Raw genomic sequence first — 13,025 nt, forward strand, 5'->3', positions numbered from 1 at the left:
GAGTGGGTACGAGGAAAAATTGAATCAGATGCTACCACCCCGGTACAAATCTGACTACCCTTTAATTGTTGTTTCGAAATCAGCCTTGATACTACCCTACCCCCTTGTGAAGCTGAACTTGTACGATATCCCGTGCAATGGACCCCATGCGTTTGAACCCCACCCAGTAGGTAACAACTGCTGACATTGCCCCACCCTCATGGTTGACGGGATTTTATAATTTTTATAAAATGCAATTATCATGGGGTGGGGTCAATTCTTCTGTACCCAAATCTACAACCCCTACCCCCTTTTCTTGATACCTTCTCGACATTTTTTTGACCCCTGGTGCGGAACATACTCCATTCAAAAAGTCAACTACTACCCTACCTTTCATACTCCCCCCAGCCATTCTTCATACCCCTCCTGGAACTGTGGCCAACAATGTACCCCGTCAATACACCCCACCCTCGATCCAAACATTCAGAATTCACTACATGAACCCCCTCTCCATCGGTACCACCCACCCATCCTACCTCCCACCCACCCCTTCAAATTGATACTTCTTCAACTTATTGGGGGAGTAGGGTGTGGTATCTCCCCACCCACCCCATTCCTTTCTGCTCCCCTATTAGCATCTTTTCCTAACAAATTGCTAGTACCGGGGTCCTATCATGCCTACGAGCCGAAAAGTGAACCATTCAGATATCAAATCCCTAATAGTTCTAGGATTCAAAGATATTCAGTTTAACGAGCCCTTGAATAGTTCTTGTGAAGTTCAGTGCATCCGTTGGGAAGGTCCATAGTTAACGATGGCAGCTGTGAGGGGAGGAGTGAAAGAGGAGGAGGTCATGGTGAAGAAGGATGAATGGGCGATTGGGTGAGAATGAAAGAAGTCTTACATCATCACTGGATCAAGAAGGAGAAGACTTGCAGTTTCATTTGAGGCCTTGAATGACTAGGGAGTGAGGATAAGTCTATTTTGTGAAATTGTATCGAACGGGGCGGTTAGGACACAAGTAGATGAAAGAATTGTGTTATAAGCAGGATAACCATACGAACAGGTGTCGATAATATCAAGATAGCAAGTAAGATACAGATATAAGCAAGATGAAAACTTGCTCATCGATTATATCTGGGTTGCGTAGTGGAAGAGATAAGGGATGAAATCGACTTGGAGGTTGAGATACATTTCACAACAACAAAAACAACAAAAACAAAAACAAAAACAAAAACAAAAACAAAAACAAAAACAAAAAAAACAACGAAGGATTGTATTTAGACCAGGCATGGCAAAATATGTTGTAAATCTCCCAGTGAGCAGATGCATGTTGATTCTCTTTGTTTGATGAAGTCCTAACCGTAAATAGATTGAACTTGAACATAGGCAAGGCTAGTTTCGAGCGTGTACAGGGCCACATGTTCCGCTGCCGAATTATGAAACACGTGCTTTCACGCTGAAACAATGCTCACAGGTCGAATGTCTGCGACATGTCGGAAGCGGAAGGCCTAGCAGCCTCTCTGAGATCGATTGAAACCAGCGACGCGGGTCCTGAAATAGTGCATGCAGAGAGCCATCAATCTACTCCCGATGTAGACGTGCTCAAAACTTCAAGCAGCGGCAGAGCTTCGGAGCAGACAGCTACTGCCCATCGAGAACCATCGGACGAGAATGCTGATGAGCCAACACAATCCCACGGCGACCAGCCGTATCCAGAGAAGCACGAGAACGACATCATCCCATCTGAGGGGGGTCAGGGGCCGGGAGATGGTGCGAGTTTGAATCCGAACCACGAGGTCCCTGATGGAAGCGAGAAACATGAAGGCCAACTCGCAAGCCACAGCGACGAGACAATGATGGAGGATCTCAACCTGCCTGCGGAGAGAGCAGGGGAAGAAGCGGGCAAAATGGAGGAACAAGCCGTGCGCGAAGAACCAACGATGACTGTTGACTTGACCAACCAAGCTGGGGAGAGTCAAAGGGCAGATGAGGGGTTGGGGGACCAAAGTGAAGTACATGCACAAGTGCCGAGCAACACTGACGAGGCGATGATAGACGAGTTGATCAAACCTTCGGATGGAAGTCGTGGAACAGAGGAGGAGGGAGGTGGAGGGGCGGAAGGGGTGAGCAACGGAGCAGCCAGTGCAGAAATAGAGGACATGAGGAATGGGGCAGCACAAGAGCCGAGCCATATCGACGAGAAGATGATAGATGATCTTGTGAACCCGCCTGAGGCGAGTCATAATGCACCACAAGAGGCAGAGGAGTTGGGGAAGGCGGAAGACGGCGTAACAGGTGACGAGGGTGAGTCTGGATCACATAGACGGCAGCATGTAGAGATCAATCTCAACCACACAGAGATGTACATAGATGAGAGAGGTGCTTTAGATGCTCATAAGTCAGATATCATTCCCAACGGAACGTCTCACTCCGCTCCTCCCAATGGCATTGTAAGTTCCCATTCGCTCCCGTCTCAGTCTCGGATCTCAAAAGCAGCCAAACAGGTGGACGAGCTCTGCATGAAATCGCCGCACGCGGCCGCAAGGTACAACACGTTGAGTAAGCTGCGCAAGCACATCGAGGAGCAGAGATTCAACGTGAAAGACGCAAGCGGTTTCACTCCCCTCCACTTCGCCGCCTGCTACGGGAACAAGGAGGCCGTCGGCATCCTCCTTCAAGCCAAGGCGTTGGTGAACGAGGTGAGCCAGCAGGGATGGAGCCCGTTGCACGTGGCGTCGAGGAACGGACATCACGGCTGCATGGTCGAGCTGTTGGAAGCAGGATCGAACCTGACCTTGGAGGACAAGCAAGGAATGTCAGCCCTGCACAACGCCAGCTGCTGCGTGACCGATCAAGGGTACCAGTGCGTGGTGGAGCTGCTGAAACGAGGCGCGAACGTGAATCAGCTTGACGCGGACAACTGGACTCCCCTCCACTTCGCTGCAAGATTCAACAACGTGAGCACGCTGCTTAAGCTGCTCGAGTACAACGCGGACCCCAACAGAGCAGACAGAGACCGGTGGACGCCCCTGCACAACTCAGCGAGGAACGGGAGGAACAGATGCGTGCAAGAGCTGATCGACCACGGAGCTGATCTGTTCCTCACGACGAGGTATGGGGAGACGGCTCTTCACATAGCTTGCAGGAAGGGCAAGTCAAAGGTGACTGGATGCCGACCGCACGTGCGCTCTGCTGAAACTCCTCAGGTTGTGGAGAAGATCATGAACAGCATAGAGAAGCTGGGGACAGGCAAGCTGACGAACCTGCTGATGTGTCAAGGTAGGAGGAGGAGTGGGCCGACGGGGCGAGCCTGACACGCACTCGCAGACGTGGAGGGCAGGACAGCAGAGGATGTTGCATCGTCGGAATACATCCGCTCGCTCCTCCGTCGAGAAACAAGGAGAGGAAGCTCCTACGATTTCGTGCCCGAACTGACCAAGTCGCCCTCGTTCGAAGGGACTCGAGTGAAGAAGAAAAAAGGTAGGACATGGCAGTGCCTTAGACCGTTTCTCGAGGCTCCGATCCTCCCTTTCTTTTTCTTGCCCTGCCCCTTTCAACCTGTCGTCAAAGTTCCCCCTCCCCTCCCCTCCCCTCCTTCCCCTCTTCTCCCCACTGGTCCTCGCCTCCTCTGCTCGTCTCTCTTCAATATCTATGATCTACCTTGTCTCTCGGCCTTGCGCTCTTCTCACCGGATCTAAGTGTCTGTCGCAGGATCAGCAGCCTGTACGATTCTTTGACCTGTCTGTTTATATTCATCTCGCACTCTCTCATGCCAGATGCCTTTCGGCCTCTTTCCTTCTTGTTTGCAAGTGTAATGTTTCTCAACCTACACTCTCCTCGAGTTTTGTCTATACAATGAATAAATTCAACATGATCAGATGCACTTGTTGAGAGCTCGTAGATCGATAATTGTCTTCATTCTGGACGAGTTCTACAGCACGGCGAGTCATCTGCTCCCTCCTCTCATGAGGCTGGCAGCCTCGCCTCCTCCTCTCCCTCCTCCCTCTCCTCTCTCTTTACCCTGCGAGATTCTATTCGTTCCACTTGCCTCCCTCGACGTCCTGTCTTGTGCTGTCCTCTCTCCTTCTCCCTCCACCCCCCCTGCCCTCCTCCTGTCCATGACGTCTTTCTCCATGGCCCACACCTCACTCCGCGGCTTCAGCTTCTTCTTCCTTATCCCCTCCCCCGGCTTGATGAAGAGCACAGCAGTCGAGAGACCGTTAGCCGACGCCACCTCCGCATGCTCGATCACCCGCTCCTGCTCCATCACCAGCTCCGTCTCCTTCCTCTCCTGCAGTGTGTTGCTGAAGATGACCAACTCCGCCTTCACTGGCCTGTCGCTGCTCCCCACCGACGAGCCTGACGTCTCCTGCGAGCTTGCCTCCTTCCTCTGACCAATCGTTTCCTCCTCGCTGAAGTCACGGCTAGACCAGCTTTCCTGCGGCTCCACATGCCGTGCTCCTGCTCCTGCTCCTGCTCCTGCTCCTGCTCCTGCTCCTGCTCCTGCTGTTCTTTCTGATCCTCGCGGGCTCACAACCTCCTGCTCGCTGTTTTGATCGTAGAAAGTTCGCATCTTCGACTCATGGAAGCCCAGTCGCAGGCACACGGCTGCTGTTTTGCTCATGCTGCCCTCCCTCTTCTCCAGCGCGATCCACCGCTCCATATGCTGCAAGCTCCCGAGCTTCTTGCTCGTCCTCCCCGGGAGGTCAACGTATTCCTCCAGCTTCAGCCCAGCTCTTGCCAACTCCCTGTTCGACTTTCCGTCGATAATCTTGATCGTCACCTCCTCCTCCCCCGCGTCATGCACGGCGAAGGACATGCGCTGGTTCCAGTAGGGGGAGCCGGACAGGACGAGGCGCGTCCGCTGGATGACCTGACCGACCTCCACCTCGCAGAGGAAGCCGGAGGGGCTGGCGTGCTGCTTGCGCGAGAGGTTCCTCGCTCGGACCACGACGATCTCGAGGAAGCCGATTGAGCGGCTGTCCATCTCCGGGGACTGCAGCGTGTAGATGGCGTCCTCCACCTGCAGGATCATGTCGGCGTCCGGGTTGGTGATGACGTAGGGCATGGGGGAGGAGCCCTTCCATGGCCGCTTGCGGTGGACGCCGAGGGGGAGGGCCATGCAGCGAAGGACGAGGAACTCAAAGAGCTGGACGTAGCTCTTGCCGTGAAATTCCTTGGGGACGGGAAAGAGCGCAAGCTGGGAGGGATGGACATTGGACTCGGGGAAGGAAGCGAAGGTGCCTGCGTTGACGACAAGGGCGCGGAGGATGCGGACGAGGTTGGGGTTGTAGAAGGCTTGGCAGGCGAGCTTGTCGAGGATAGAGTTGATGTAGACCTTGCCCGAGGCGAAGAGAGGCGAGGAGGCTGGGTCGAGGACGACGGTGCTGTTGATGTGCTTGCGCTCTTCCTCGGAGAGGAAACTGATGTTGCTGCTGTTGACAAGCTCGCACACTATTTGAGCCTCTGGCCGGACGCGTTGGATGCATTGCTGGATGAAAATGGCGTCTGCGTCCACCAGGTACGACGACTCGGCCTCGTCCGATCGCATCCTTGAGCTAGAGAGGATGATTGCCTTGCTGAGCCCGAACACTCCAGCTCGAACAAGGTCAGCAGGCTCAAGGGGGGACCCTTGGACGAAGAATACATCCTTGAAGAAGCAGATCTCAGCCCAGGCGAGCGGCGAAGGCTCTTCGGGATGGAGGATAACAATCTTGAGGAGCGTCTCCTCCGGGAGGAACTTGGGGCGGAGGGTGGCGATGAAGTGATTGAGAGCCGTCAGAGAGCCGCAGATCAAGACATGGCCCTGCATGTCCTCTAGAGCGTCTCGCTTCACCTCCTCCAGGCTCGTCCTCGTCTCCCTGCAGTGATACTGCTGGCGGAACTTGTTCATCATCTCCTCTGTGCTCTCCATCTGCGCGTCCTCGTCTGCGTAGTTGACTGCCTGTGCGTGCCCTTCCTCCTCCTCCTCCTCCTCCTCGTCCTCGTCTAAGATGCCGTAGGAGCTCACAGCCTCCGCGTCCTCCGCGTCGTCCGCTATGAGAAACACGACGGGCGTGGAGTTGGGAGGGATCACGTAGCGGGCAGGAAAGAGGACGACGCGGGTGCATCCGGAGCAGTCTTTGATCTCGATGGCAAACAGGATACACTTGAGCTCCCGATAGAGCAGGGAAGAGACTTCACAGAAGAGTTTCCCTCCGAAGCTCCGGCTCAGCCTCGTGCAGTACATCTCCTTGCCGCAGCCGGGTATGTACTCCTTCTGCCAGTCGAGGCTACTCTCGTCCACGTCTGAGCTGGAGGACACTAGGAGGTTGCAGATGAAGGTAGTAAAACCCGGGCAGAGGCAGTTCTTTCCTAGCAGGTTCATCTTGATCTCGTCCATGCAGATCACCTGGTTCTGGTGGCTGCCATACATGGACGCCATGAAGTGATGGCGGTTGTCCGGCCGCAGCAGCTGTACGACTATGGGGATCTCACTCCCTGCTGTCTGCTGGCTGACAAACTTGGAAATGCTGATGGCTCGGATGATGTTGGCCGTGTCCTCCGCGTACGCATCGTCCGCAAACTTGTCACAGAGGATGAAGGCAGCTCGGCATCTGGCGGAGTCAGCACGGAACAAGTCGTTCTCCAGGAGGACGGAGCCTTCGAGGTAGACTGTCTTGGTGGCGTAGAGGGGAGAGCGGAGGAGCCAGAGGAGGCCGGCGGAGGGGACGCCGCTGCCCATGATGACAACCTTGAACTCTTCCAGGTCACCCATCTTATGATCCTCGTGAAAGAACTCCTGCAGGAAGTCCTGCGTGGAGGCGACGGTGATGTTGCCGCAGAGGAGAACGTGGGGATGCTTGGAGGAGCGGAAGGAGGCACGAGCCCAGGGAGAGTTCAAGGAGAGGAGAGCCATGAGCCGGTTGACCTGGACAGGGATGAGGGAGTGAGTGAGGTCGAGGAGGAGAGAGGAGCAGGATGAGTGGAGAGCAGGAGAAGGACGGCAACTGGAAGACACGACATTGACATGGCATGAGGGGAACTAGCTGACCTGGTCACTGATGGTGGCAAGCGATGCCAGGATCATGAACATGACGAGAAACTTCCCGACGATCGTGGTAGGATAATAGTCTCCTGCCGACGATATCAATCCTCCTCTCCTGTCTCCTTCCCTCCCTCCCTCCCTCCCTTCCTCTTCCTCTACTTCACATGACCCTCAAGACTTACCGTAGCCCACAGTGCTGACGGTGATGATGGTGAAATAAACCGAGTCATGGAAGTTGAAGGAGGTCACCCCCCTGCAAAGCCTCAGCCTCTTTCAACTCTCAGAGTCTCTTCACCAGATGTCGAGCAACTCGTTCAGACTACGGAAGGACAGCTCCACCACCTGAAAGTTGATCAGACATTATTCCTCCTCCTCTCCCTCTTCTCTTTTTCCCTCCTCTCCTCCCTCTTCTCTTTCTTCCGCTTGTTCCCTTCTCACTCCCTCTTTTTCTTCCTCCTCCTCCTCTCACTCCCCTCCTCTTCTCCTGCATCTCCTTCCTCTACATCGGCTCATACCTGAAATAAACCGGCGAAGCAGAAGATGAGGCTGATGGAAGTGAGGATGATGGTGTAGACCGCACGTGACACTTCAGCTTGTCCTGTGCTGGGCTTGTTTCTGTTGATCAGACTGATAAAGAAAATCAAGAGAAAATCCAAAGACAACAACAAGCCCAACGCCAATTCATAGAGATAGCGGAGAGAGAGGAGGGGGGGGCGGGGGAAGAAGGGAGAGAGGGAGGGAGGGAGAGAGGGAGGGAGGGAGGGAGGGAGGGAGGGAGGGAGGGACGACCCATGTAGAGAGCATAAGAGACGAGCGACACTTTCGTACTTGAGCAGCTTGAGGATCTTCAAAACTCTGATGACTCGAAGGAAATTCAACTTTGAGATCCGATTAATGTCATTCTTGGTGTAGCCCGAAGTCGCCGCGTTTGACGAGAATGTGATAAGGGGTGGGATGATAGTGATGAGATCTACGACGTTGGTGAACGAACGGACGAACACAAATCTTGATTCTGCCGCATAGAATCGAATCGCGTAATCTAATAAAAGAAGATCAGCATGGCGGGTTGTGATAAGGTTTGCCTCACCTAACAAGAAGAAGAAAGTAATGTACACCTCAGCTATCGACAAAGAACTCAAAATTTTGATTTTAGCATCTGTCAGCTCTCCTTGCCAAGGATCGTAATACGTCTGCACGATGTAGAGACAGACAGACACCAGGCTGAGAAAGCAATTGACCATCTCGAAGACAAGAGCGTAGGTTGAAACCTGCAACGACAAGAAGGTGAATGAAACCGATCGCTGAACTTGTTAGTAACTTACATGAAGCCAGTGGTTAAAATCTTTCCTGACCCTTGCAGCCACCTGGTTCTTGTCTTTGATGAACCTGATCAGCTTCTCTGTGTAGGTATTGGTAGGCATCGCTCGTCAGTGAATCCTTTGAGTCCAGACGTGATAGTTCGTTGCAGGAAAATTGTTCTTATTCACCTCATGTTCTGTTTACAACCATCGTCCTTGAGTCTTCCATGGTTTTCTGCATCCCGTCGGTGCCACCGCTGCTACCTTGAAAGCTTCACAAAGTGGCCTCGCACCTTGCATCAGACCATCTGGCAATGATGGAGCTGTACAAGCAAGAGATAAGTGACAAGTGATAAGTGAATTCATGATAATGAAGTTTTCAGTGTATTCTCTGTCTTTGTTACTTTCTGACTCGGACACAAGCACTGATTCAACACTGTGCTGCTCTTCCACTACCACTTTCTCTCCCCTCTCCCTGTCGTCATCGTATCCGTCTCCATTGTACATCCTCAGCTCTGTCATATGCCGCTCCATCAAGGCACCCCCCCGATACTCCCCCATGAGAATATCCAATACTGTACTATCCCGGCACTCACCCTACCCATGGCGATGAATTACACCCCACCCACCTAATGAAAGTAAAGTGTCAATTGACCCCTACCCCCAATGTCTCTGAGAAACTAACCCCCAATATGAGGGGACAAGACTACCTTACCCCACCATTGTTCGAGTCACCCTGTGTCGACTTTCAGAAAATATAAAAAGTTTTTTATTTGTACTATAAGATCTCTGTCGGTACAATCATTGCCGGGATGTGTACTGCGATTATAATTATATACTTTCCACATTATGGTACAAAAGGAAAAAAGAGTCAACATTTCTTGACTGAATTATTCCGAGGTCAGTCACGCAAGTTCAAAAGCCCCGGGCCGGCGCCGCCACAGGCCCAGGATACTGAGGCTGCAGCGCGGCCGCGTGGCGTGCTTTTTACTCAAAGTTAAGGCGTGCCAGGCGCGGCAGCCTGTACAACCTTTACTCAAAGTTAAGTTAAAAAGCAGTACGAGTCCTGCCGACTGCTGTCCCCCAAACTTAACGGATACCTTCACTTAACTGCACGCGCGGGACAATCCCCCCGCGGTCTGTCACAGTGACTCAGACTCGCCCGGCCGCCGGGCGTTCCGACAGCGGCGGCGGCGGCGGCGGCGGCGGCCGGGCGTGGCCGCCCGGCCGGCGGCCCGGCGGGCCGGGCCGAGTAGTATTTCATCAGAGTCTTTACTCAAAGTTAAGTTAAAAAATCCGAGACGGTGCCGGAACCTGGGCTACAGCAGCCTGTGAGTGTTCAATATGCGTGAAAGGGTGGGGTAGTGTGAAGTAACGGTAAGAAAGGGGGTGGGTAGGCGGTCTACAAGGGGTAGGGGTGAGGATGGGGTGGAATGATAAAAGGGGTGGTTTGGAGATGAAGAAATGAGGAGTTGTGTGTTGGAAGCTCAACAAAGAGTAAGCAGCGCAGAGATGGGAGGTGTAGGCATAACAAACATGTGAGCGAACAACTAGGAGTAAAAGCAACCGCAGACTAGGTCGACGAAGTAAGAACAGGGTGATAGAGAGGAATCGAAGGTGGGGAAGGCGTCGTTGTGTTCAATGACATCCTGATAAAGTTAGGAACAACAAGCATGGCCGCAAGATCTATAGCACAGGCGATATTCGGGGGAAAGCAAGTGGATCCCAAGGAACAGGTATGAAAAACTGGGAAATCATGGTTAAGAGCCAACAATCTTGGCAGGTCAAACAATGGAGGCTCAAGATTAGGGGGGAGATGAGAACTTTACAGAGACAGTGTGACACAATCGAGCGGGAGGAGAAAAAAATCAAAGCAGAAATTAAGAAGGCGTGGAAAGAAAATCAACCAGCAGCAGCGAAAATGCTCGCCAAAGAAGTGATTCGAAGTCAGAAAGCGCGAGAAAGGATCTTGTTGGGCAAGGCAAACCTGAATTCGATGGATATGCAGCTGAATGGACAGTTGGCTTCCATGAGAGTTGTAGGGTCTATGGAGAAGAGTACAGAGCTGATGGCCTTGATGAACAATGCGGTTAAGCTACAAGAAGTTTCGCAGACGGTCAGAGAGCTTTCGCAGGAGATGGAACGAGCTGGGATCATAGAAGAATGCATTAACGATAGTTTAGAAAGCCTGGAGCCCGAGGACCTCGAGGCCGAGTCGGAACTTGAAGTTCAGCGCGTCCTGGCTGAACTTGGAGTCGGTCAAATGGATGCCGCACCTCACGCGCCTTCAGCGAAAGTCGGTGAGGTCGCACGTCCTGTCGAAGAAGTCTCCAACGAGGAACCGCTCGAGAGCGAAGGTGAGACTGCCGACATGGAAGCAAGAATTGCTGCCCTGAGGGCAGCATAAGCATAGCAGAACGGATCTTGTCTGTTCGAAATAGATGAGTTTTCGAGTCTCAGTAGCTTTGTGCATCAAAAATTGAATTATGAATAAGTTTGAACAAGGTTTAGTTCGATTTGTGCCTCAGATATTTACCAGGAAATCTACTGCAGTCAGATCTGCTCCTAGCTCAACCAGCCTTGAGATTGCATTGATGTGCCCTTCTCTGGCTGCATAATGAAGAGGGGTCCTCTTCCACATGTCCTGGTTAGCACCAGAGTTACATGCATGTCGTTGTGGCCTTCGCAAGAAGGATAAAAGCAGGCATAGCTAGAAGATTCATGCTTTTATGTTCACACCGAGTCGTTGATATTTCAATGCTGTGTCCAAAATTAACTGTGAGACTTGGGGCGAATCTCGTTCTCCTGAATGTGCATTCATCACAGGCATGAGCTTTCAGCTATAATGGACAGGACTGACCTGGACAGGATGTAGAAAGATCCTCTCTTCGGCTTGTTTAAAGCTATCTGGTCTGAAAGTAATGGTAAAAACGAAATCTATATCTGCATACAAGATCCTGATATCCTTACCCGCGGGACCAGTCATATGATTGAGCATATGCAAAAAGAGTCCCATCACGATTGAAATCCACTGAAGAAATTGAGTTCTTCATTGATATATCAGAGGGGCTGCAAACTGTATGAATAATATTTTCAACCGGAAGTCGTTGAAATCCTTTAAGCCTCTGCTTCGCGTCCTGTTTTCGGCTGTCAGCTCAAGCGAAGAAAGAATGAAGACATGGATTCAAGAGAATGCTCGGCATCACCTTGTCCCAGAAATTGAAAGTTCCGTCAGAACCCGCTGAAATATGATATTGAGTCGTATTTGGCACAATTTTACACTACTGTCCAACCTGTACAAAATGTTCCATACTTCTTGTGGAACACAATTGCATTGACGGCAAAAATGTCCTGTAATCGGATAATGAGACAAACATATTCGAATTTCCCTACAGAAGACCTGTGTGGAAGAATCTCTATGGCACTTGAAGGCAAAATTCAGCTTGGTGTCATCGTCGTTGATGTGCTATTCGACAATTAGTTTTCGTCACATCACATAGATATTTTCTGGACAAATCTACTCCTTTATTTGACACACCTGAATGTGCACGCGTCCTTCGATTGAACCGATTGCATATCTAAAGAAATTCAGCTATTCACAAAATTTCAACTCTCCTTGGATGGACCCTCGATTGTCATTGAAAAGGGCAACAGTTCTTATCTGATGTCGCAAGGGAGACTGCGAACGACGAATCAGGGCTGTTGGAATTTTTCACAATCTTTCATGGCTTGGACCTGATGAGACTTGACTGGAACAGAGAAATTGCGCAGATCAAAGACGTGAATATTTCTATCAGCGCTGCGATAAGGTCAAGGATGACAACAGGCCAAATCGGACTCAAATACCAGGCGACGACAGCCAGATTGCCGTTCACATCCATGGAGTAGACTCGCTCGTTCAAACCGATTGTTGCCACTGCATCTGTTCCCACTCGATTCACCTAGGATACTTTTAGACTCCGTGTTATGAATGCAAGCAACTTGTTCTATCCATACATCCCAATATTTCAAAGTCTTGTCCCAACTTCCCGTAACGACAAGATTTTGGTTTTGGATCCAATGAACGCTTTTGATGGGCTACAATGTAGAAGACGTCAACACACATGTAAGTGAGCCGGAAGCATAGAATCACTTGATCATGTCTGGCAAACTCCGAGGCCCTATTAGTGGAAATATCAAGAACTTTGCCTGTGTTGTCGATAGATCCAGTGAAAACGTGCGTGCTGTAAGAATGTAAAATTGTGATCGCACAGCGTCCGAAACGAGAACCTATCCGAGTTCCAGCATGCTGTCAAGACAGGAAGAAGATGAGCTCCCGATTGAAGGACTGAGCTGGAAATGATTTCTTTGCCTTTCCCAACTCAATTAGATAACGAAAGGAGCACTCCTGCATTTTTGCAACTTTACCATTCCTGGAGTAGCCATATATAGAAATGCTGCAATCCCAAGAGGTTGCGAGAAGAAGATCCTTCACCGGGCCAGCACGGTCAGCCGGGACAAGCGATGATATGCCAACTTCACCTTGCTCGGCGCAAACTTCAGGCACGAGACTGAATCACTTGGGGCGCCTTTGATCTGTCAATCACATGATGCAGTTAGCCCTTCCCCTCTCCCCCTCCTCTGCCTCTGCCTCCATGTTTCAGGACAACCTCATGATCGATAGATGCTGCCATTCCCTGGCTTCGGCGCTGTTCGTCTTCGAATGGCTGAGGACTCACTG

General features: G+C 51.5%; 4 protein-coding genes across 4 annotated transcripts; 2 read left to right on the forward strand and 2 right to left on the reverse strand.

Moving 5' to 3' along the window:
• Positions 1-2,793: 2,793 nt before the first annotated feature.
• On the forward strand, positions 2,794-3,804 carry GUITHDRAFT_89222 (hypothetical protein; the record flags this gene model as incomplete). The annotated part of the gene is made up of 4 exons (XM_005825960.1): positions 2,794-3,141; positions 3,187-3,259; positions 3,308-3,460; positions 3,692-3,804. The coding sequence occupies 4 exons, from the start codon at positions 2,794-2,796 to the stop codon at positions 3,715-3,717; spliced, it is 600 nt and encodes a 199-aa protein (XP_005826017.1). The 3' UTR covers positions 3,718-3,804.
• A 122-nt stretch (positions 3,805-3,926) lies between these two features.
• Positions 3,927-8,428, reverse strand: GUITHDRAFT_114916 (hypothetical protein; the record flags this gene model as incomplete). The annotated part of the gene is made up of 8 exons (XM_005825961.1): positions 3,927-6,890; positions 7,014-7,096; positions 7,190-7,260; positions 7,303-7,349; positions 7,523-7,634; positions 7,797-8,046; positions 8,095-8,275; positions 8,330-8,428. The coding sequence occupies 8 exons, from the start codon at positions 8,426-8,428 to the stop codon at positions 3,927-3,929; spliced, it is 3,807 nt and encodes a 1,268-aa protein (XP_005826018.1).
• A 1,550-nt stretch (positions 8,429-9,978) lies between these two features.
• On the forward strand, positions 9,979-10,874 carry VPS24 (vacuolar protein sorting protein 24; the record flags this gene model as incomplete). Its single annotated transcript, XM_005825962.1, has 3 exons — positions 9,979-10,041; positions 10,089-10,662; positions 10,834-10,874. 3 exons carry the CDS (start codon positions 9,979-9,981, stop codon positions 10,872-10,874), a joined length of 678 nt encoding a protein of 225 aa, XP_005826019.1.
• A 203-nt stretch (positions 10,875-11,077) lies between these two features.
• On the reverse strand, positions 11,078-12,978 carry GUITHDRAFT_114918 (hypothetical protein; the record flags this gene model as incomplete). Its single annotated transcript, XM_005825963.1, has 14 exons — positions 11,078-11,110; positions 11,166-11,217; positions 11,276-11,352; positions 11,404-11,442; positions 11,512-11,546; positions 11,599-11,656; positions 11,706-11,771; positions 11,844-11,883; positions 11,932-11,984; positions 12,041-12,104; positions 12,152-12,246; positions 12,302-12,382; positions 12,827-12,880; positions 12,955-12,978. The coding sequence occupies 14 exons, from the start codon at positions 12,976-12,978 to the stop codon at positions 11,078-11,080; spliced, it is 771 nt and encodes a 256-aa protein (XP_005826020.1).
• Positions 12,979-13,025: the final 47 nt, after the last annotated feature.

Source organism: Guillardia theta, assembly GCF_000315625.1.
Source record: "Guillardia theta CCMP2712 unplaced genomic scaffold GUITHscaffold_79, whole genome shotgun sequence".
Classification (NCBI taxonomy): domain Eukaryota; class Cryptophyceae; order Pyrenomonadales; family Geminigeraceae; genus Guillardia; species Guillardia theta.